The following is a 25872-nucleotide window of genomic DNA, read 5'->3' as shown; positions in this document are numbered from 1 at the left end:
TGCTTTGGGTAGTATGGACATTTTAACAATTTTTGTTCTTCCAATCCATGAGCATGGAATATATTTCCATTTGTAGACATTGTCTTCAATTTCTTTCATCGATGTTTTATAGTTTTCAGAGTATAGGTCTTTCACCTCTTTGGTTAGTTTATTCCTAGGTATTTTACTATTTTTGGTGTAATTATAAATGAGATTGCTTTCCTAATTTCTCTTTCCATTGCTCCATTATTAGTGTATAGAAATGAAATGTATCTCTGTATTTTAATTTTGTATCCTGCAATCTTATTAAGTTCACTTATCAGTTCTAGTAGGTTTTTAGTGGAATTGTTAGGCTTTTCTATCATGTCATCTGTGAATAGTGAAAGCCAATGTGGATGGCTTTTACTCCTTTTTCTTCTCTGATTGCTGTGGCTAGGACTTCCAGTACTACATTGAATATAAGTGGTGAGAGTGGGCATCCTTATCTTGTTCCTGACTTTAGGGGGAATATCAGGATGATATTAGCTGTGGGTTTATCATCTATGGCCTTTATTATGTTGAGTTTTGTTCCCTCTAAACCTACTTTGTTGATGGCTTTCATCATGAATGGATGTTGTACTTTTTCAAATGCTTTTTCTGTGTCTATTGAAATGATCATATGGCTTTTATCCTTTCTCATATCGATGTGCTGTATCACATTGATTGATTTGTGAATACTGAAATACCCTTGCATCCTGGGAATAAACCCCACTTGACTTTGGTGAATGATGTTTTTTGATGACTGCTTCAATTTCATTGCTAGTAATTGGTCTGTTCAGATTTTCTATTTCTTCCTGACTCAGTTTTGGGAGGTTATATGTTTCTAGGAATTTATCCATTTCATCTAGGTTGTTCAATGTGTTCACATATAATTTTTCAAAATATTCTCTTATAATTGTTTGTATTTCTGTGGTTTTGATTATTATTTCTCTTCTTTCATTTCCAATTTCATTTGAGTCATTTCTCTCTTTCCCTCTCTCTCTTGCTCTTCTTGAGAGTCTAGCTAAAGGTTTAACAATTTTGTTGATCTTTTTGGAGAACCAGCTCCTGGTTTCATTGATCTGTTCTATTATTTTTGTTTTAGTTTCTATTTCATTTATTTCTGGCGTAATCTTTATTATATCCTTCCTTCTATTGGTTTTGGGTTTTGTTTGTTCTTTTTTTAGCTCCTTTAGGTGTAAGATTAGGTTGTTTATTTGAGATTTTTCCTGCTTCTTGAGGTAGGCCTGTATTGCTATAAACTTCCCTCTTTAAACTACTTTTGCTGCACTGTAAAGATTTTGAACTGTTGTCCTTTCATTTTCATTTGTCTCCATGTACTTTTTGATTTCCTCTTTGATTTCCTGGTTGACGCATTCATTTTTTAGTAGCATGTTATTTAATCTCTTCCCATATTTTTTCTTTGTGGTTGATTTCTAGTTTCATAGCACTGCAGTCAGAAAAGATGCATGTATGACTTCAATTTTTTTAATCTGTTGAGACTTATTTTGTGGGGTAATATGTGATCTATTCTGGAGAATGTTCCACGTGCACTTGAAAAGGGTGTGTATTCTGCTGTTTGGGGATGGAATGTTCTGAATCTATCTGTTAAATCTATCTGTTCTAGTGTGTCATTCAAAGCCACTGTTTCCTTGTGGATTTTCTGTTTGGATGATCTGTCCATCAATGTGAGTGGGGTGTTGAAGTTCCTACTATCATTGTATTACTATTGATTACTTCCTTTATGTTTATTATTAACTGTTTTATGTAACTGAGTGCTCCTATGTGGGGTGAATAAATACTTACAATTGTTATATCTTCTTTGGGACTGTCCCCTTAATGATATAGTGTCCTTCTTTGTCTCTTGTTACAGTCTTTGTTTAAAGTCTATTATGTCTAATATAAGTGTTGCTACCCTTTCTTTTCATATTCATTTGCATACTAAATGCTTTTCCATCCGTTCACTTTCAATCTTCCTGTGTCTTTAGGTCTGAAATGAGTCTCTCATAGGCAGCATAGAGATAGGTCTTATTTTTTTACCCATTCTGTCATCCTATGTTTTTGATTGGAGCACTTAGTCCATTTACATTCAAGATTATTATTGATAGATATGTATTTATTGTCATTTTGTTACTTGTTTTATGGTTGTTTTTGTAGTTTTTCTCCATTTTTCTTCTTTTGCTCTCTTCTCTCATGCTTAGTTAGCTTTCTTTAGTGATATATTTGGATTCCTTTCCCTTTTTTTTGCATATCTATTATTGGTTTTTGATTTGTGGCTACTACCCGGTTTGTATATAACATCTTCTGTATAGAGCAGTCTATATTAAGTTGATGGTTGCTTAAATCTGAACCCATTCTTTACTCCTCTCCCTCTGACGTTTTGGGTATATGGTGTCATACTTTACATCACTTTATTTTGTGAGTCCCTCGACTGATTTTTACAGATATACTTATTTTTACTGCTTTTGGGCTTCCTACTTTCCTTACTCTTGCTTATGGTCTTTCCTTTTCACTAAAAGTCCCCTTTAACATTTCTTGTAGGGCTGGTTTAGTGGCCATAAATTCCTTTAACTTTTGTTTGTCTGGGAAACTCTTTCTCTCTCTTATTCTGAATGATAGCCTTGCTGGATAGAGTATTCTTGGCTGCAAATTTTTTCCTTTCAGCACTTTGAATGTATCATAAGATGGCCTATATTCTGTTAGTTAAAATTTCTTACTCAGTTACCAAAAGCTCACCAGCAAGTCAAGATGGATGTCAGAAATTGAGAGGCAGTCTCATTCCCAAAACCCTCTTAGTTTTACACAGCTGAATCTTAAGGATCAAATGGTGTGTCTTTCATGTCTACAATGTGCCTATGCCTTTCCTAGGCTTTGGAGGAGATCATGAAGAAACAGGAATGGCTCCTGCTTTTAAGAAGCTTATAATCCAAACAGGTCTGTCATTAACCAGATGTGTTAAATGAACTGAGAGCAATTTAGAAGCATTCCTTGAACTCTTGATTTTTGATCTATATACTTTTCAAATTAATTTATACTGATTAAATTTCTCATATCACATCATGCCAGTGTGTGCTAAAACAGTTTCATCTTATTTTATTTTATTTATATTTTATCTTGTTTTGTTTTATACAAGGGAAAGTGAGAAATGGTTGTTTCCTTTTTTTTTTTCCCCCTTTCAGAAGGGGCTTAGCAAGGTTTTTTGGTCCAATTTCTTCTTCACCTCACCACCTTCAAAATGTCCTTCTCTCTCTCCCCACCTAATGAAAAAGTAGCATCTCTGAATTACTTAGTGGTGCTTTTTGCAAGCTCAGTTGAAATTATAAAGGAGATGATACTGCCGCTGGGGAAAAAGATGGATCTGTCCAAAAAGAAGGTGAGACAGTTGCAGGAACACATGGTCATTTGTAACTGACTGAAGATTAGAAGGAAGAAATTAAAAAGGACACCCAAAGTTTTTTCTCAGTATCACAGTTAGACCAAGCCCTCATACAGTTTATCTAAGTCAGTAAGAAATAAGGTTATTTATTGCTATATTGATGACAGCTTCACTTCAAGCAAACGCCTCATGTTTACACTTTAAGAAAAATGCCTGAATGCTTCCTGTTATTTTTGTTGTTGTTGTTCTTTGGAAGGAATTAAAGAATTTTTCCCTAATTCACCTACTTGATCAATTTTCCAATATAGTGATGGAATGATACGGATAATAAGGCCGTGATTTTGACAATGGTCACAGAATAGTACATTCACAGATTTTCAAATCCAGATAGAATAAACGTTGCATTAGTAAATGACATTCATAGCCTATTAGAATTTAATGAGTATATTATATGTAGACAGAGACTTATCATGGCAGCTATTGGATTAAGACATTCATGAAAATGCCTAGCACTTCATCTTTGGAGACAGATCTGAGTTTGAATCCAAACTATGACACGTTCTGGCTATCTAAACTTTGGCAAGTTGTTTAACCATCTGGAGTTTGAGTTCCTAAAGCTACAAAATGGGGCCAGTGATGTCTGCATCATAGAGTTATTTATATAAGAATGCATATAAAGTGTTCAATATGGTGCTGGGCAAATAAAGATCATATTATTCAAAGGCCTTGATATTCCCATGTAGCTGCTACTCATTGTCTGAATAGCCAGTGCTGAGGAGTGCAGAAATGCTGACTGATTTTGCCAGTAACACAAAAGTCTGGAAGTATAAAATTTCAAATGTTACCACTAGCACATATTAACTTATATACTGAAATTTATTAGCCCATGCATGAAAATTTTCTTAAAATTGCTGGTGCTATTTTAAGAAACATAGTCAAATTGATATGAAAATGAAAACCAAGGTATTGCTTTGTTATAAAGTTGTGTGAAGATTAGATGAAATAAGCTAGTGATCTTCTCAAAGAAGGATGTATACCCAGTGTTGCCCTTCTTATGGAAGTATGTATCCCATGGGTGAACTAATCTTAGGGACTCATTTTCTAGATCCTTGATTTCCATAGGTGTTGTATCTTAAATTTTATATGCCTGAGAAAGAGTGCAGTCAAAATATCATGCTGGTTCTTTCCCAACTCTTTTTTTTTTTTTTTATTCATTTGAGACACAGAGATACAGAGAGAGAGAGAGGGAGAGAGCATGAGCAGGGAGAGAGGCAGAGGGAGAGGGAGAAGCAGGCTCCCCGCTGAGCAGGAAGCCCGATGCGGGGCTCTTTCCCAACTCTTATGTCTTAACAGTCCATTCTACCTTGGAAAAAAGCTTATCTCTCAATGATCTCAAATATTATAATGACATATTGCTCAACAGTAAAAATGCTGGGGTATCAAACAAAATGCTAATTCAAACTATTGGTATTCATTTTAAAGAAGTGATTTATGATTGGGTAACAAATATTTTTGAAAGTCAGGTGAGTTCCAAGTTACTTCTTCAACAAAACTAAAAGAGTAGCTCATCAAATTGCCTAATCATGTTTGGTGAAGATTACTAAGTAACTTTTAGCTTGTAATGCAGAAGGTGTTCAAAGATTTGGGTTAAGTGACTATAATAAAACTCTTTGCAGTCCCCTTTAATTATTTAGATGAACAAGGATTTTCTATATTCATACCTAAAAAATAATAGAATAGAATAATGCCAACCCTGACATTTTTAGGAAAAATGTGCATCAATAATAAATATATGATCTAATTATTTTTTAAGAAGCCATATTTTCCTCATTAAGAAGTGTATTTCCAATAAAATTTACTTTTATGGTGAATAATTATCACTAGTTATAATATATTTATATTATTATGATAAAGTATTAACTGTCAATTAGAACAATATAGAAGAAAAATTATCATTAAAACCTTAACCCAGAAATTTAAAAAATACAAATGTCATATTATAGGCATATAGTTTGTTAAAGAGAAATTCTATAGCAATCCATAAGAGATGTTCAAACTTAAAAATAAACAAAAACAGGATAAAATTTGGTGAGGAAGTTGACTGGAAATACTAGTTCAAGGGAAAAAATTATGTAAAACTTTCAACTATTATTTCAAGCCTGTTATGTATTTTTAAATGAGTCATGATGAGTATAAAATCACTGTGCTATTGAGACTCTATTAAGTTTATTTAAAAGAATGATGTAGCCATTTCATCTTAAGAATTAATATTTGCAGAATGTGGGAGACTATGTCCTTTATTATCACTTAAACTTATGGCTAAAATTTGTAAGATTGACTTAAAATGGGGGAGGAGTACATAGTTTATATATTTTTTAATGTGGGGTATTTGTGGGCATAAAAATTTGAAGAAAACTAAAATAATGAGTGTAAAATCCTTACACACATTGAATCAAAGTATTAGACTCTACAAAAGCATAGTGAGTGAAGTTAAGCTGGCCTGACCAGATTCCTTTACCTTCTCTATTATGATCCTTCCTTTATCATCTGGGCAGTCTGTACCTTTGAGCATCAGATACTGTGTGGGTCTCTTGAGGATGCACTATGCCCCACACTTAAGGACCTTTTAGAATTGGGGGTATAATTTGCTATCAGGGATTCAGATGGTACTAAATTATTGGGGCTGCACACCAGGACACTCCTTCATCCGGGAAAACCTGGAAGCTTCCATGATTGACAAACTGTATCACCAACAGTCTATAAACATGACTTTGGAAGACTCTCGTGCATAGTATAACTAGGCTAATGGCAGGGACACTGCATTGAAACAGCTTGTCCCCACAGCATTGGTTATCCCTTCCCTTCTACTGATAAAAAGGATGCAATTGTATGGGGATGACGGGCAAAACATAAAGGGAGAGAGAAAAGTGGGAGGCTATCAATACTGTTGTCTCCTACAGTTTGAGTCTGAGGAAATAACTATGTTCATTGATATGTACGTGCTTGTCCAGGGAGAGAACTGTTACTATTCAGTATGTTAGTGTCTGCACAAATTCAAAAAGAAAAACATGGTATTTCACAATCAGGAGCTTAAGTTTACCCTTGTCTGCCTCTGACACCTGTTTCCTTTCCAAAGGACTACTTAGTGGCACTTAGAATGGATTCTCTTTGCATACAATGGTTTGCAGTCAACATTTAATCCTTAAAATTTTTTTATTATTGAAGTATAGTTGATATGCAATGTTACATTAGTTTCAGATGTACAACATAGTGATTTGACAATTCTGTGCATTACTCAATGCTCACCACCGTAAGTGTAGTCCTCATCTGTCACCATACAATGTTATTACAATATTATTGAATATATTCCCTATGCTGTACTTTTCATCTCCGTGACATAAAATAATTTATAACTGGAAACATTTAATTTTAAATGGAGTGGCATATTCTTTCTATTCTGAGCCCTCAAATATTATTTTCTACTACTTTTCTCTCTCTTTTCTTTTAAAGATTTTATTTATTTATTTGTCGGAGAGAGAGTGAGAGAGGACAAGCAGGGGGAGCAGCAGAGGGAGAGGGAGAAGCAGGCTGCCTGCTGAGCAGGAAGCCTGACATGGGGCTCGATCATAGGATAAAGAAGCAAGGCTTCTTTAATTAATCCAATGTACTGTACCATTGTTCTGTATGAGACTGTGACATGGTGAACTGTTTCTGAAGCTTACAGAGATGTGTAGTTCTAAATTAAACAGTCACTGACATGTGCCTACACTTTTTTAGTACAGTAGATATGGGATAATGACCTGAGCCAAAGGCAGACACTTAACCAACTGAGCCACCCAGGCACCTCTTCTACTACTTTTCTTAAGAATGAATTCTGATCCTATTTACTACAATTTGTTTCAGATACTTGGCTGTGGGCAGAGATTCTAAATTTATATATGGAATACCATGATTCTTGAATTTTACCACCGATTAAAGCCTTTGACACTATTTTGGAGATAAGATCTTAAATAAAAATGCTCAACGACACCAACCTTTCTTCACCTACTGTTCAATGTGGATTCTCAGGCCCTCCCACACCACTCAGGGAGGAGCCCAGCAGTCTGTATTCTAATGAGTCCTCCAGGGTCTGGGGCACACTGAGAACCACTGATCTACTGGAATCTCACCTCACAACAGGGCTTCCATGAGTTAAAACTGGCACCAGATTAGAAGTTAAATAAGAATATCTCCCTTGCTGATGTACATAAATCCTTATACATAAAATAATCATACATATAAATCTTAAGTGCAAAAATTAAGGGTTAATCTAATTTTGATTATGTAATCAGGCATTTGCTTCTAGCAGGTTTTAAGATCTTCAGCTACTGAAAGCCAATGACATTTTGATAGTTCTCTCGATGTTAGGGATAAATGTGTTGGCTTTATAGTCTGAGCAATGCTGGAGAATTTGGTCTAATGCTTAGGGATTTAAGCCGACGAATGGATAAGGATGGTGAGGAATCTCATTCTAGTCATGCCCTCCTTTCCTAATTTCCCTTTTCACTGTTTGGTCTTCTTCCCCTTTTCCTTAGGGAGCTGAGTGATTGATAGCCTAATCCAATGACTGTATTACAGCTGCCTCAACTAGGACTCTTTTCCTTATCATTAGCAGTTAGCCTATGGTTAAATTCACAGCTCACTGCTTGGTACAGCCCCTGAGATTTAAGGGTCTGGCCTTTAGAAAATATTTAACATAAAACTGAAATCTTGACATACTGAGAACTCAGTTCTCTGCAAGCCTTCTTTAATTAATCCAATGTACTGTACCATTGTTCTGTATGAGACTGTGACATGGTGAACTGTTTCTGAAGCTTACAGAGATGTGTAGTTCTAAATTAAACAGTCACTGACGTGTACCTACACTGATTTTTTAGTACAGTAGATATGCATGAATCTGTGAATATTTAAATTCAAGCTCAAACAGTGACACGATACTCCTTAGTTTTACTTTCATAATAGAATATTTTTTTATTAATTTCAAGCTTGAAGTCATTCTTTATGGAAAACACACACACAGACACACACACACAGAGGAAAGAAATTTAATAATTCATTACCATTGCTGCAAAGGTAAGTTTTCTTAATATGCTTGTCAGAGTCCTTTGGTTTACAAAGTCTATCGAATATTTTCTTAGGAGGTGATACAGACATTAATTTATTTTCCTAATTTTGAATAAAAGAAAACATATATAATATCCACATGGCCATGCATTTGTTGGCTCTTAAATACTTTTTGATTTTACCATTTATCTGCAGGACAATAGTTATTTTAAAATACCTACGGCAAGGATGTAGACCTTGGTCTACGCTTTAAACCTTTGCCCTTGCTCCAGTCCGTCAATGAGCTGTAAGCGTCTATGAATATGGCAGCTGAGTCCCAGATGAAAAATTATGCATCTCATAAACTGCTATTCTGCTGAAATGTCAAGCCAAGGCAAGGCTGTACCTCAAACTCAGCACTTGGCATTTTCCTTCTGTCTGCTTTGTTGCCATGAAGCAAACATGAACAGTGAGGATTTGTGTAGGGCAGGTAGCAGGCGAGCTCACCGTCAAAAATCTATTATTAGGGCTCTGATCTCCTGCACAGACCAACGACAGCCAAACAGTGTGAAATTCGGGCTCCAGGAAAGGCAATATAATGCAAAAGGGGATTCTTTGTCAATCTGTACATGAATATATTCAAATGAGCATGATTTAAATGAGAATAGTTCTAATGGTGAGCTCCTCTCAACCAAACTGGTAATTTATAATGAAAATTGTAATTCAGCATCTTTATTTGATATGCCTACTTTGACTGTTCTGCAAATATAGTACATATATTTATATAACAAGGTCTTTAATAATTTGATCAGTTAAACTTGTGATGCCTTAAGAATATTTATGTGAATAGACTATATTTTTTGCAATTTTTTACACACACACACAAAAGAAAAGAGATGAGTGAGTATAAAGTGAAAGGTTCTCCTTTTAATTATTCTTTTTGGCATAATTTATCAGTGCTTTTTTTATTCATTTAAATGTTACCTTTATCTTTCAGGTTATTTTAGACATTTCAGTATTAAAATATAAGCTCTTATTGATAAAGATAGTTATAATAGATAGTTGAAATTTTATGACAGTGAGTAGGCATGTTTTTCTAAAAGGATTTTATGCATCAGTAATTATGTGATTGACAATAAAGTCCAGCCCATTAACAACTACTTCCCATAAAAAAATACCAATACTGCACTTTATGATATAATTGTAATGTATGGTGCAAGAACTTAAAGTAATCTTGCCAAAATCTTCAGTTGCTTGTATGTGTGTAAGTAGCTATTCAAAGCAAATTGTAACTTTTGGGTTTTCAATCTACTGTGTGTTTTGTCATCTTCCTCATTTTGCAAAAATACACTAATAAATAGATCAAGATAAGTTTAAGTTCCTGACTGGAATGGGTTACATTGCATTTGCATTTACATAATGCTCAGTACCTGAGTTCAACACAGCTAAGTCACTGTATGGTCCCAACAATCATGCCTAAGTAACTTTTTAAACATGAACATAAAATATCCAGTACAGAGTTAAGATTATTTTTAAACTATTATGCTGATTCATGTTTTGTGCAAGTTTTTTGAGCTATACACTTTGTACCCACTTCTAGCCCATGCACTGGCACAGAGGTACAAAATACTAGCAAATTTCTAACTTGTACCTTCTTTTATGGGTGTTTCTCTGGTTGGTTTTACAATGAAAACACCTTTAGGAGGCTTAGAACTATAAGCACTCAGAGTTCAGTGCCTAATAGCTGGATTTCAAATCGTTCATTATTTATTTGAGAATGTAAGGGCATTTATGGAGTATGCCATTGTCATTTGTTAAGAAATACACAATCATCTCTTAAATCTGTAATATCCTATATGTAATTAGTAAATTTGGGCTCCTGAAATAGAGATCAAATCTTGAAGGCCATTTCTGATGAATTATTCAGAAATCAGTATTAGAATTTATAGGTATTACTATTAAATAAAATGTGTTCTATTGTTTTAACTGAGCAGGTTGGTACAGACGATAATGTCAAAAAGCCATCCAATATTGAAATTGAGAACAAGAATTTCCTTCTTTGGGTAAATAGAACAAATGTGGTAAATAAAATAATGTAAAACAATGACTTAATTTTCCAAGCTTCTAGGAAGTGAATTAATTGAACCTAAAGCATCCATCATCGTTTCAAAGTGTCTTCTGCAGAGAAATTTCATATCTTTTCCCTATGTGGGTGTATGTATGTATAACAAACAGAATATATACAGGATAATGGAATTACATAACAAACCTAAAAAATATGCCCATCCCCCATCAACAGAAAGAAGCACTTAAAACACAACAAGGGATAATTCCTTCAAATGAGTTTACCCCACTGAAAGATCCTTGATTACTGTTTCTCCTAAAGCAGCTAGAAATTAATAAATACCATCCTCACAGTCAGTTGCAAGTCAGATGTATCTGTGGTTATGTCATGCAGGACTCACTTTTTTTTTTTTTTAAGATTTTATTTATTTTTCCACAGAGAGAGAGAGACAGCGAGAGAGGGAACACAAGCAGGGGGAGTGGGAGAGGGAGAAGTAGGCTTCCCGCCGAGCAGGGAGCTGGATGCGGGGCTTGATCCCAGGACCCTGGGATCATGACCTGAGCTGAAGGCAGACGCTTAACGACTGAGCCACCCAGGCTCCCTTTTTTTTTTTTTTTTTTTTCCATGCAGGACTCATTCTTAACCATGTCTAAAAGAATCTTTTCCACAGGGAAGACTGACTGTGAAAATGTCACACCACAGTTGGACAACATATTTACCCAGGTGATAGTAATCACTGAATTAAGGGCTATCTTAACATTCTTTCATTATTTGTGGATAAGGCCAGGAAAAAGGTCAAAGTTTGAAACTAAAACAAGAAAAAAAATAAGTAAACTAAAACTAGGAAAAATAATCAGTAATTCACTCAAGGATAGGGTTCATAAATAATGTTACTGATGAGATCAGTGGTTCTTCCAATGAAATAAATAAAGGCACGGAATCCCCCAGAAACAAAACAAAATAATCTGCTCAACTGTTTGGTGATATATGAACTAACTGTTGTTTGATATTTAAAAAAAAGATTTCTGCACGGATTCCAGAAAAAGGAAAGTTAGATGGTAACAACTTGCAGTGTAAAGTCTCTACTGTCCAAAGAAAGGCAAGGAATTAAGAGTCGGTAATTTAGACAGGAGTATTTGTATGGTGGAGAGCTGAATTAGCCATCTTAGTTTCATGAAAATCTTCCTTATGAATACCGACTAAGCTTTCTTTTGATACTGTTCTCACTATGAAATCACTTTTAATTTTATAATTCAACCTTTAATGGACTCATGGAGCATGAATCTTGCCACGTGTATCTCCAATTGAAATTCAGGTTTATAAATCATTCCATTATGGATTTGCTTCATATGTTTTGCCTCCTCCAGCCCCCACCCCCAGATTCTAATCACCTATAGATGAGTTGGAAAAACGCAGTTTCTAAAATAACAAAGCTGAGGATGAGATCTCGGAATCTAACTATTGCTCTTGATAAAAAATTTTAAACTGCAACAAATAGAAGTAACCTTGTTTAATGACTTCTAGAGGCTTAATGACTTCTTTTATTAAATAAAGAGACCTCCCTCTAATCAGTAGCTTTCCGAGTTTTTGAAGTTAATCATAATAAAAAACTCATTTTACATCATGACCCAGGATAGAAATAAACACATATATACATACACACACACACACGTGTGTGTGTGTGTGTGTATTACATGTATAACTGAAAAAGATGTTTGACCAATGTTTATCCCATCTGTGTGCCAAGCATTCTGACATTTTTTTCTGTTCTATTTGATTTTTTTTAAATGTTTATTATAGGTCTTTAACTTGGTTCCATTGTACACTCATGAGTTGGGAACCAAAGTTTGGAAAACATTGCTTTAAAGTACTCTAGCATCCAGACTAATCATGTTCGAAATAATCCAACTGACATTCACTGGCTGAGGTTCTGTCTTCCCAATGCTAGTCACTGCCCCTTATTAGCTAGTGTGCTTTAGAAAGACATTACAGAATGTGACCATTTTTCTATAGCATGTGCAGTACCCCAAGTACCTCATTATTTCCCATTTAAACAAAATAAAACCTTCATGTCAAATAGCAGCAATCTTATTCTGAGAAAAAATAATAAAGACTGAATAGAGAGCTGGAGAATATTGAAGGAGAAAAAACACTCCTCCCTGGCAATGGAAAGTATGTGTTGTATTTCAGGTGGCTATCCAAAATGGAATATTTTTCAGCTTTCACTTAAAAAAAGAATCTGCGATTCAAGCTGTTCTTCTAAAAGCAGACACTCCAGTGCTTGCGAATACTCGGGAAAGTATTAGCACTGTGCTGTGGTAATTTTTTTAATCTTTTAAAAATGTCTGGCATATTTTGTGTGATATTCTACACCATCATTCCTAAAATCTGAAACCATTATTATTTAACACAGTTTTGGTAGGCTAGGTTTTGTCATAACTCACTCTGAAGGTACTCTGTTATAGTACTTGCTTCTGTCCTCAAATATATTATTATTGCCTGTTTAAACTGCTTTGCAGATTCTATTACCTTTAAATTAAAGCCAACACTGCTTTAAAGGAGAGAAATTCTATCAATTTTGTCAATATGGAGAAAGGCTATTTTCGAAACAGACTGTTTAATGTGAAGGGACTTAATAAAGAACCTATTAGAAATGAGGTACAAGCCCTTAAAAATGTTAGGGACTTTTTGTGGTTTAAAATGAAAGTTCCACCCAGGCTTAGCCGAGCTTATAGCCCAAGTGAATATTTATATATGAATTTATAAATCTTAGAAATAGAGTTTCACGGAAATGTTAACAGGCCCTGAAGTATAGCTGAACTTGTTTTCAGGTAGCACTATAATTTCCAGTGTGTGTATGCTTAAAGACTACAACACAAAAGACTTTTTCTAATGCTGTAATTTTGTAGTTTTATTAGACTGAGTTATAGTATGGGAGAATATTCAGAAATTGCAGCTTAAATGAGAAAACGTGAATGGTGTTACTTATATAAAATACTACTGCAATAGTTCTTTTATTAATTTTTAATGTTCAGCACCCTCTGTGACCTCCTTTATTCTCTTGCTGTCAACATGGCAGGCTGGAAAAATTGAAATGGGCTGACAGAAAACATAGTGCACGTTACAGCCCAACTCTGGAGTCTCTTGACTCTCTTTCTGCGGCACATGCTAACGCGGTGCCCGTTATTCTGCATTACAATAGTATTTAAGGCTCTGTTTGATAGCTCCTGATAAAAGAGAGTTTGTGTCTGGACCCTGAGCAGGTGCTTCTCGTCAGCTTCCCTCTTTCTGACATTGTGGGAATATGAATGGCATTCAATTAAAAGCGGAATATAATTTTTTAAAAATCGTGGCTCATAGACACACTTCATGCTCTCAAAATATAATACCTCAGCATGGATAGTGCTTTATTTGTGTCTACCCAGCCTCTTCCAAAAGCATATTTTGGTCTGATTCAGCAATGCTTTTCTCAAACAGTGGGACACTGCTATATTATGTATATTTACCACTGTCTCTATCACCAAGGAGACTAATCCCCATACCAGTACAGTCAAGAACCTTACAGCATTGTCTTTGCAAGACCAAGTTCATGTTGTCACAGCAACAGAGCGCACAGGGCAAAGATACTGAACGACACATTGGGATTAAAACTTCTGTTTCTGTTTTAAATGCAAGTGTCTGATGATGAGGAAAGATATGCAAAGGTGTGAGGTCTGAAATGTCCTCTCAGCTGCCGCCATAAATGCAGTTTTAAGAATTCCCTGGGGACAGTTATGAAAGCAAGATTTTTTGAAGAAGGTAGATTTCAAAATTCTAGGAAAAGTGAAACAAATTCAGACTCTGAAAAAGATGTTATCATCAGGGTTTTTATGTTTTTCTCTGCGACGGCACTGGTATCAGCCCTTACTAGTAAGTGACAAGACACTCGTGACAATGAGAAATTCTGAGAAGAGCGTAGGCCGCGAGAGAATCGAATTCACACACAACCTTATCTTGGTATTCTCTCATCTTTTGCTATCAGTTACTTGAGCTTGCACACTCAATATGTTCCATCTGTCATAACTATTAGGAATTTTGACCAGCAATGAGTTATCAGAATTTGGGATCATACAAGACATGATATACTTGCTTGTAACATGATCTCTGATTTTTCAGCAACCTTCAAGGAAGCAAAATGCAAGCAGAGGGCAACACCTACCAGACACTCCTCCGTATGTAGTCCGCTTCCCAAAGCCCACTGCTGGCCAAGGTGTGCCATCAGCTTTTAATCCCATTAGACCTGAGACAGTGTTGGTCGCTGTAACGCCATCTGCACCACCTATGGAAAACACTTCATCATTTACCTGGGATTTTTTAAAGGGACAATGGTCAAAAGCCATTCAAACCCACACAACCAGGGAACATGAACACTCTTTCTCTTGAGAACATTTCCTTCCCTCAATGATTTTACTAACTTCACTCCTACCATTATGCTTATTAAAATGCTAGACGTAAAAATTTTTAATTCCCATCAATTCATTTTTCCATTTGTTATACAGATTGATAGATTTCAAACGTTTTGTAATTGGTGTTATTTCCCAGGTAGTTTACAATACCTTTGCAAATCAAGATGCAATTTCCATTGGATAGGGCATGGCATATATGATTTATAAAATCATTCACTGCCTGCATGATTTATGTGTTCAACAGATATTTATTGGACATATGTTTAAGGCAGTATACTAGGCCCTATCAAATATAAAGGGAACTCACAAGAAATTTCATATTGTGGAAGCTGGTATCTTTTTGTTTGGTACTTCATTAATGGTTCAAATGCTGCTGTTGGATTGTTACATTACAAGGTCATTTATTTTGGAGTGGTTCACTGTGAGCATGACTTTGTTTCATAATTCTTTGTGCGTGAAGCAGGTGTTTATCAAGAAAGATTATATATGTCCTTGTTTAGAGTCCATTTACTAGCTTGAGTCCAGGTGTGAACCTACTGCATTTGGGAGATCAAGTGCTCAATTTAGTATTTTTCTTAAACTCTAAACAAAGATACACACATATATTTGTGGATAAAGATATACTTTGGAATGGCACATACTTCAGGCCCATACTTCCAGAACTAGACAAGTGACACAAGTCTAGTTCTTACCTTCCTTTGCAGCTCTTGCGATGCTTACGATATCAGTGACATTTGGGGTCAACTTGGCAAAAAAAGGAATCTGAACAGCTTGCCTCACCCAGCGACAGATGTTCCGTACCAGCTCTGGATCCTGTTCAAATAGGTCAGTTAAATATAGAACATAATTAAAGAATTGTGATCAAAATGTGTACTGGAACAACAGCAAAGCTGGATATGTGCAAGACAAATCCAACTTGACAATGAGCTACATGATCTATTTCTCAATTCCGCCTCAGTATTACACCTAGACTCATTAGGGAACTAAGGTTAACACACTTCCAGTGAACTGCAAATTCATCACATAAAGGTTAAATTCCTCAAGGGAGCCTTTGGAAAATAAAATTACGAAGAACCAAATGGAAGAAAGTGTTTTCCACTACCAGTTAAATAATACCAGGAGTAAAACATAAACTTTTGGTGGTATATTCAGTAAATATTACAGAATTTCCAGAGACCTCATTGGCTTAAACCTAATAAAAAATACTTAAGCTGCTGATTCCTGGGTGGATGATATTATAGCTGAAGTCTGTTGTTTCCATTATTAGAAGACTTAGTCTTGATGAAGTATATTCAAAAGAAAATCCATGACTTCCTAATCAATCTAATTATGATATATAGTGTATGCTAATATGGAATAATTCAGCCTTGGACTATACATGAGCTGATCAGTAACTTAGTTTACTTTTGTAAATGTTACCAAGATCTGTGAAGCACTTTTTAACATTCATCTACTTGAAAGAATTGATCAAAATGACAAAAATGAAATAAAATAAAATAAAATAAATGCTCATTTTTAAAAGCAAGGAACAGACATTTTCCTGTGCCTGTTTCCTGCGATTTTTCAGGCTTCTATTTTCTCATGGGACAAGTATCATTTAGAGGGCAATCACCTATCCTTTCCATTGAAAATAACTTAGCTGTAGCAATGTTCTTTGATTTCAATACATACAATAGTCCTTTTTTTTTTTATTACTTTTAGTGCAAAATTTATTCTGACAGGTACTGATAATGCACTTTGATAAATTACCTTAAAATATGCAATAGCAATTCATTATTGAACTTGGTAATATTATCTTAGCAAGTTAAAATGTTTTTTGAATAAAAGAAAAACCCAGAAAAATATAGACATATATTTAAACTATGAAACAGCGGGCCAGTATATCATTTGTAATTAATATTTTTATATGTAAGAAAGTTGCTCTTTGCATTTTAACCTTTCAAATTCTTTTAAGATGAGATTTCTAATGTTATAACCTTTAGAAAGAACCTTTTCACTTACGTTTAATGTGTCTTGATCTGTCATCTTGTATTACTCTAAAAGTTAGGCGTTTATGTGCTAAGATACAGCAATGAGGTAATTTCTGTTGGTTGTTACCGTCTCTATTCAGCAAAACTCATAATTTTAACAAAAAAATCTTTGATTCGGTTTGTTCTCTTTTTAGAACAGTAATTTCTTCATTAAACATAAATATTAAAAAAGCACTATATGGAATGCTCTACAGGGCATACTGTGCATTATGAATAGTAAAATCTGGAGACTTAGCTGTACAAATTCTAACTCATCAAAATGGAGATCTGCCCCTGCCCATGCAATGTTCATGAAATATTTATAACCGCTGCATTGGCATTATGAAGGCAGTTGCATCTTTTTGACTTTCATTTTTAAGTTATGAATTTCCATGGGACTTAGCCTAGAAATGACAGTAACTCTAGATGATATCAATTGCATGTCCTTTGTGAAAGCTTTCTTTAAGATAGAATTTAACAATAATTTAAAGATCACTTGAATTGCATAATACATGGAAGGTAGCCTGATAAGAATTACTGAAACAAATATAAAATAGTATTTGGTTCCAATAGAGTAAACACTAATAATCTGATATAGGCTTCTAAGTGGCTTTCAATACTATTGACCACCATGTCTTAATAATTTACTTTGAACATTTGTTACACTTTTTTTCTGTTCATTCTCACCAGTTGAGTACTTGAAGTGAATGCCTTTTACACACTGTTTAACAATTTGGAATTTGCTCAAAGTTTTTCAGTTTTTGTAAAAAAAAAAAAAATACAGTCCCTTGGTACCATTACTTACTTGAATCATCTGTCTCTATTTTGAGATACCATAATTTGGCCATCCTATACTTCTATGAGTAAGGTTCCTGGTGTTCAGATAATATTTTTTCTCATCTTCATACTCAGCCAAGCCACTTGCTAACTAATCTTCATACCCAGCTGAAACAGAATTTGATTACCTGGGAATTTTAAAAACAACTTCTGACTAATATTATTGTAAAAATTAGTGACTGTTCTTTAAATTGTAAAGTTTTGCTTGACATACATAATAGGGAATATTCTGATACAATTAGAAATGTGGTGAGGCTAATAACATGATAAAATGAATCTGTATACTTTGGGAAATTAAAGGACACACTGTAACTATTCACACTTTCCTGGTTTCCTCACACTTTTGATATTAATGTTTGAGATCTAAAAGCAATTAATAGTGTTTCTGCAACTTGACCTTCTCAGTTTTCCAGTAATAGCATCAGATGGTGTCACCCATTAAAGCCAGTTTTTAAAACCTTATTGAAACAGATTTTAGATAATTTCTAATGCCCCCCCTTCCAAATCTTCAAGATAGGAAACACACAAAGGTATTATTATTTCTGACAAATTGAAACTTTAACATTATCCACACCAACAAAAAGTAAATAAAACCAAACAATTCTGGACTGCTTTTCTATTTCTAGGCACAAAGCATTGTAGATACTCAAAAAGCAGTGTTGTCAAAGAAAGAAAAATAAATAAATACTCAAAATATTTTCAATTGATTTCTTTATAGATTCATCAAAATATAGACTATGCCTAGGTTTTAAAAAACCTGAGTATATATTTTTTATTTTTTTTAAAGATTTTATTTATTTATTTGAGAGAGAGAGAGAGAGGGAGATATCATGAGCAGGGGGGAGGGGCAGAGGGAGAAGCAGACTCCTCACTGAGCAGGGAGCCTGACACAAGACACCATCCCAGGACCCTGAGATCATGACCTGAGCTGAAGGTAGAGGCTTAACAGACTAAGCCACCCAGCCACCCACCACTCCCAAAACCTGGGTATATTTTATGATAAATAATTTCTAAAAGCATGAAATCCAAGACTTCCTTACAAATCTGGGATAATTCGGAAAAAAAAAAAAAGAGTGGATAATGATGGGGGAAAAAAAAACTTAACAAGACTTTTAAAGTGTCTAATCCACAAAAAGTCTACCTAGATCTTGAAGTCTTTATTGGCTCTTCCTACAGGTATTAATAATGCCTATCCCTGACCATGACTGGCGATCTCTCCCACAAGCAACTGTATGTGTGTAGGTGTGTATACTTCTTTAGCACCTGTTAAGCTTTTTGTTATTCATGTGATCACCAAAGAATGCTCTGAGGCAACAGAATGAGCTTTTCTTTTCTTTTTTTTTTTTCAATTTTATTATGTTATGTTAGTCACCATACGATACATCATTGGTTTTTGATGTGGTGATCCACGATCCATTGTTTTCGTATAACACCCAGTGCTCCATGCAGTACGTGCCCCCCTTAATACCCATCACTGGGCTAACCAATCCCCCCTCCCACCTCCCCTCTAAAATCCTGTTTGTTTCTCAGAGTCCATAGTCTCTCATGGTTCATCTCTCCCTCCAATCCCCCCCCATTTTCCCCTTCCTTCTCTTAATGTCCTCCACGTTATTCCTTATGTTCCACAAATAAGTGAAACCATATGATAATTGACTTTCTCTGCTTGACTTGTTTCACTTAGCATAATCTCCAGTCCCATCCATGTTGATGTAAAAGTTGGGTATTCATCCTTTCTGATGGCTGAGTAATATTTCATTGTATATATGGACCACATCTTCTTTATCCATTCATGTTGAAGGGCATCTCAGCTCTTTCCACAGCTTGGCTATTGTGGACATTGCTGCTATGAACATTGGGGTGCATATGGCCCTTCTTTTCACTACATCTGTGTCTTTGGGGTAAATACCCAGTAGTGCAATTGCTGGGTCATAGGGTAGCTCTATTTTTAATTGTTTGAAGCACCTCCACACTGTTTTCCAAAGTGGCTGTACCAACATGCATTCCCACCAACAGTGTAAGAGGGTTCCCCTTTCTCCACAGCCTCTCCAACATTTGTTGTTTCTTTCCCTGTCCATTTTTGCCACAGAATGAGCTTTTCTGGGACAGAGGTGTGTGATAAGATAAGCAAGAAATTGCTTGAAGCCCTTAAAAGCATGAGTGGTGGGGCTGGGGAAGCACCTGGTGGTCTTGACGGTACTGCATTGAGGCGAAGGTACCAGACCAGACCTGCTGACAAAAAGATGAAAGCAAGCTAAGAGACAATTTTGGTCTCTTCAACAACTTTAATGGGGAGCCTCCCTGTGTCTGCCTGCAATTAATACACTCTGGAATCGATCCCTTTGAAAACCAAACAACAACAACAAAAACTAGAAAATGTAGCTCTGAGTAGATTGTTTGCTACAGTAGTTTCCACCGTCCAAAACTGTTTTTAAAGCTTTATTTTCTATCTGGGCCATAAGATAATAATTTCTAACTCTAGGAAGTTTAAAACTTAAATTTTTTTTTAAAGCTTTCTTTTCTATCTGGGCTGTAAGATAATAATTTTAAATCTAGTAGCTAGTATGTCTCTAGTTACATATTAAAGGGGTTCTATAAATGATATACGCTGCTGCATCTGAGACCCCTAAGATGACCTCTCCATTGTAGGACAGGCATTTCCACCAATTTCCTAGGGCATCAAATCTCATTGGTTTCATGCCCTGTGCAAAAGAACAAGCATTAGAGAATGAGGCTGTGAGAATTTCTTGATAAGCTAAATTACAAGTGAAATTTTTGACTTTAAGAAACATTTCTCTCCAATTTACCTGGTAATTTTCACTCTGTACAATCTTTTCAAAATGGCTCTCTTAGAAGGTGGCATTTCAATGAATCCACTGAAAAATTTTACCAGTTATAAATGTTTTCCACTAAGGAACTCCTAAGTCTTAATTCACATGAATGCCAGGAAGTAGCTAGCATTTTTATTATGTCCACTTCTCTGACAGAGAGAACTAGGGCCCAGAAGATCAATCTGAGTACCTATTTCACCTTCTTAATTTTCTTTCCCATTATCATGTCCTAAACCATCATCTTCTTTAGCAAAATTGCTCCCTAAAGTGAAATTCAGCCATCAATTGTAAAGCAGAACCATAAAGGCTTGTACTTCATTTATACTTCTAAGACTAAATGTAGCTTCAGAGTAATAGGCAAATGTGATGTATTTATCCTTCCATGTCAATAAAATAGAGCAGAAAGAGTTAACCACTCCAGGTCAAATTACTAGTAAATGCAAAGATTGTGCACTAGAATGGGAATGTTTTAAATTAACTTATGGTTTAGCATGTGCTCTTTTTAAATTGGTTTTCCTGATTTAAGAATGCTAACAATGATACAGTCACCTTGGAAAATCATCTGGTAGTTTCCTAAAAAGGTAAACATTCATAAACCAATCCACCCACCAATCTCACTTTTAATTATATATCCAAGAGACATGAAAACATATATCCACACAAAGACTTGCACGTGAACGTTCATAGCAACTCTTTCAAAAAAGCTCCAAATTGGAAATGACCCAAATATTCATTAATATGTGAATGAATAAACAAATAGTAACATATCCACACACCAGAATGTTATTCGGTGATAAAGAGAAACGAATCTACTGGGTGTTGCAACAATTTGGGATTAATAAAAAAAATTATGTTCACCTAAAGAAATACGCAAGAGTTTAAATGCTGTATGTTCACATTTCTATGAAATTCCACACACACACAAACTATGCTAATAGAAAGCAGAGCAGTAGTTGCTAGGATTAGGGCTGGGGTGTGGGGGAGTGATTAAGTAGGAAGAGGCCAAAGGGAATTTTTGAGTCTAATGGAAACATTCTACAACTGGATTGTAGTAATGTTTACACAGGTGTAGACAACTGCGAAAACACATCAAATTCTACACCTAAATGTGTTCTTTTTATTATAGGTAAATTATACAGCCACAAATTTCTTGTAAAATATATAAAAAGAAACAATTCTAAGGGTTTTTAAATATAAATTTAAAAAAAATGAAAGCTGGTGGCATTCTAGGCAGTGTGGATTCTGTTTTTTCAACAAATATTCCACAAGGCATTGAACTCGTTTGTGCTGGAGACTAAGATGAGTGGAACAAGGAAGGCAGAGTCTACTAGAAAATAGAAGTCAGATACATACATGAAATACATGTTGGATGTTAAATATAAAAAAGGAGATCTTAATAATGCTCTCTCATTTCAGATTATTTCAGAGCATATAGCAAGGGTTTGGCACATAGTAGGCTCTCAACAAATACTGTTGAATTGATAAAGCTCACATTGCATAAATTAACACGGGCTTTCTTATTTCAGTTTTCTCAGAAGAAAATAGAATATAAAATTACTGGGTCCAGGATAACCTAATAAACAACTGTTTTAGGCATTACACCTTATGTTAGACAATGGTGATTTAAAAATGTATAATACACTATCCCTATTCTTAAAAACAAAACAAACTTCATAATCCAGGGGGATAGTACATATAACAAACATAAAATGCAAAAAAATAAAATGTTGTAAGTATATATATATATGCAATGGATGTGTGTATAAAATATTTTATATGTTATATATTCTTTCTTCTCCACTTCCCTTGTGCCTTAAGTTGAAGATGACATGGAACTGCTTGTGTGTTCTCTCCTCCCCAGGTGCTACAGCCTTCTGCATTCTGTTTCTCACTTCAGCCTCTCTTTCTTCCTGTCTCCTCACCCAGAATGTCCTTCACCTCTTGTCCCTTGAATGAACACCCTCAAGGCAGCCCTCCATGACCAACCCTCCCATCCTACCTCAGCACAGGATGGATGAGTTAAGGACTGCCTTTTAAACACTTCCATAACATTTCCTTATTCCTTCATTTATCACAATATTTAATCACCACCCATTTATGGTTTTGTTTTTTCCCTCTTGGCTAGACTATCAGTCTTTTAAGGGATGCATCCTACACTTGTACCCTGATCCCCTAACACAGTGTCGGAGACACTAAAGATAATAAATACTGTGTTAAATAAAAAAAAAAAAATGAAGAATTCCTAGATGTGTATCAGCTTTCCACAATGGCCAAGAAAACATTTGCCTCTTCTCTTCCACGGAGCCACAAGCTGGAGATATTAGTAGTTCTTGCCCCACCAGCAGGTGGCGTTTGGAAAGTCTTCTGACGCCCTCTCTCACTGGTTGAAGTGTTTTTAGAGGGCAACTGTCCCCCCCTGTGGCCTGGCAATTCATGAAGACCTCCCTGAGGTGCCAAGCTGCCCAGGGCCCTTTCTGTCTGAATCCTTAGGATATTGAGGCTTCTCTAGAGTTTGCACCACTAACCCTACCTCAGCTCCCAGTCCTTGGTCCCTGGGGCCTGGTGGGAGAATAGGCTCATATTTTTGCCAGCTAAAGGGAAACTGCATTCCTTTTTTATTCCTTTAAATAACATTTCCTGTGACATAGTTTATGCTGTTTTTCCTCCTTTCAGACAGCATTTCCTTGGTGTACCATTCCTCTGACATTCCTAGTGTCAGAGTTCTTATTACCACACCCTTAGTCTCAGAAACAAATGGACAATGATTGTCATGCACTGTTTAGATAATACTTGATGGCCAGATACTCTCTGAGTCATTCTTTTTGTCCTCTCTGATGACCCTCTGATTCTCTAGCTACCTTTCCACAAGCTCACTAATAGTGCTAATAGTGGAGGTCACTTCTTTAAACTTTTCAAATTTCAAACCTTCCCCTCCACAATTTGTCCGCACAGAATCAGATTCAGATGTCCTCGATCATCTTGATCCTACTACCTAATTCAAACTAGAAATCCACTGTCTTACCTGACATGGTAATGAAGTTGGATAAGATATACTTGCCCCAGAAACGGGTCAGTGAACATCTCCTGCCCAGTTCCATGTACTAGTCTAGCAGTGAGCATCAAAGGGAGACTTCCTCACAGCACTATTACTGTCCTATTGTATAAATGTCTCCTGTCTCTCTTTCGGGAATCCCATATTATACTAGGGAAAGAAGAAGAAAAAGGAAGAGGAGGAGGCGGAGGAGGAGATGAAGGAAGGGAAGGGGGAGGGGGATGAGAGGAAGAAGAAGCTGAGCTCAGATTAAGTTAAGGGGTTAACTTTTTGAGTTATATTCATATAACCTTTTGCCAAAACTGATGTGTGGATATGCTCAGGTGACTTAACTGGGATCTGAAGTGTTCTTACCAAATACATGCAGAAGCAGGCAGACATAGACATGCACCACTCAGATCCTCTTTCAGGAAAAGACTCAAGCCCTGCCACAACAGTGTGGTGAGCTGACATCCTTGACCTGCTTACACCATCAGGTCAGTCTCAGTTTTTAAGCTGAGGTCAGGCTCCTCTTGAGGAGTCCCTAGGCAGTGACAGCAAAGTTGTGGTACAAGGTTCAGCCATTTCTATCCAATGCAACATTCCTCTAACAGCGATCTTTGCCCTTGAGCCCCCACTGGGCTGGCAAAGATTTTTCTCATATCTCCACCAGGGTCTGTCTGTTCCCCTTGCCCACTCTTATTTCCTTTCATAGGCATTGTTCCTCAATAAACCTTTTACACTCCTAACTCTCTATGTCTCTGATTACTGGAGGCTTCAACTGATACAGCAACTCCCTACTTGGATCTGGAAGTCTCCCTGTGATAGGATTAGGCTAAATTCTGAGGAAGTCATGGAAGAAAAATTAATTTGTCCAAATACCCCAGGGTATCTCACTGAGATATAATCAAGAAAGTTAAGCTGAATCCAAACAAATCTCTTAAGGTCCCTGAAAGAGTCAAGCCTAGTCCAGCCAACAAGGCCAAGAAGCAGGTCTCATTTTTTCTCCTAGAAAAAGACTGCTTCAAAGGACATGGTAGGGGACAATGATGGGTGTCCTCTGTGTAGAGACAGTTCAGAATAATCTTAAAGAGTTTAAACATCTACTTTCCGAACCTGCTGAGTCACCACTCTGATATGGACCATTGAAAATGATTGTGCAGAAGTCCATGGATAAAGAAGATTATACCTTTGTGTCTGAAAACCAGGTCTACTCAGCAAGGGAATATGGCCAGGGAAATCAGTGTATATCCTAATCCCTACCCCAGTCCCATGTTTCTTGTTGATAAAGCCAATTAATGACAACCTCCTTAATAACAACATGAAGAGGTCATCTGGAAATTTCATCTAGGTGTGTTGAGTCTCTAATACAGTATTCTAAAGTATGCTTTTGCTTTCATAATCCATCCTGTTTGCCTGAATTCTTGTATTTCTGTATTTTATCCCTTGCAAATTTCTTTCCATAGTAGACCCCTTTGAGTCTTGACAACCTGTCCGAACTGACCTGCAGTTGCCCTGTTTGCATCCATATTTGATCCATGACTTGCTGATCATATAGAGGCTTCATAATGATTTTCCTTTGCTTCTGCTGGATATTTCCATCTCTATTTCCCTTGTCTTAGTTTTTATTATGCTCTTTTCCCCCCAAATCAAGATTGACATAGACTCTATAGGTCTATCTTCATAGGCAAACAAATGCTTTTTGAGAACCATACACTAGCCATAGTATAAAGAAATTAAGATACTTTAAGATCCTCTTTATTAAAGATTATTTACTAAAAATCCTTAAAATATATTTGAAAATAGCTTATTCTTTTTAGAATTATTTATACTAAGCTCCCCGCAGAAGCTTGATCTTTCCTTATATGAGTTGCCATTTATCTGTGAATTCAAAGGCTAGTGTTATCACGCAAAAAATGTTGATCATAGTTTATTAATGAGGTTATACAGTGTAACCTGGAAAATCTTAATATATGGAGAAATAGGCTACGCACATGCTTTGCTGATATCACCCGTAGGGGTTCAAAATTGTGGACCAGCTGAACCAAACGGAAACTCAGCAGGCTTCCCAATCACTGCTCAGAACACACTAAAAAGACTTCAGCGGGTAATGAAGTGCAGGCAGTTGCTTGCACTACTGTGTATGGATTCATTTTAGATAAGGGCAAGTGAGTATTTAAGTCTATAACAAGGAGTTTTTAT

At 35.8% G+C, this 25872-nt stretch overlaps 1 protein-coding gene across 1 annotated transcript in view; it reads right to left on the bottom strand.

Moving 5' to 3' along the window:
* Positions 1–25872, bottom strand: part of DPYD (dihydropyrimidine dehydrogenase) — an 800443-nt gene that overhangs the window by 202784 nt on the left and 571787 nt on the right. The window contains exons 17-18 of the mRNA XM_045897134.3: positions 15658–15778; positions 14719–14838 (exon numbers count right to left, since the gene is read on the bottom strand). Coding sequence (XP_045753090.1) covers positions 14719–14838; positions 15658–15778 — 241 coding nt within the window. The remainder of the gene's footprint in view (positions 1–14718; positions 14839–15657; positions 15779–25872) is intronic.

Source organism: Mirounga angustirostris, unplaced genomic scaffold (genome assembly GCF_029215605.1).
Source record: "Mirounga angustirostris isolate CCGP_5_RB_7025 unplaced genomic scaffold, mMirAng1.0.hap1 SCAF_4, whole genome shotgun sequence".
NCBI lineage: Eukaryota > Metazoa > Chordata > Mammalia > Carnivora > Phocidae > Mirounga > Mirounga angustirostris.
The sequence above is the reverse complement of the archived record's forward strand: the minus strand, read 5'-3'. Positions and strand labels throughout refer to the sequence as shown.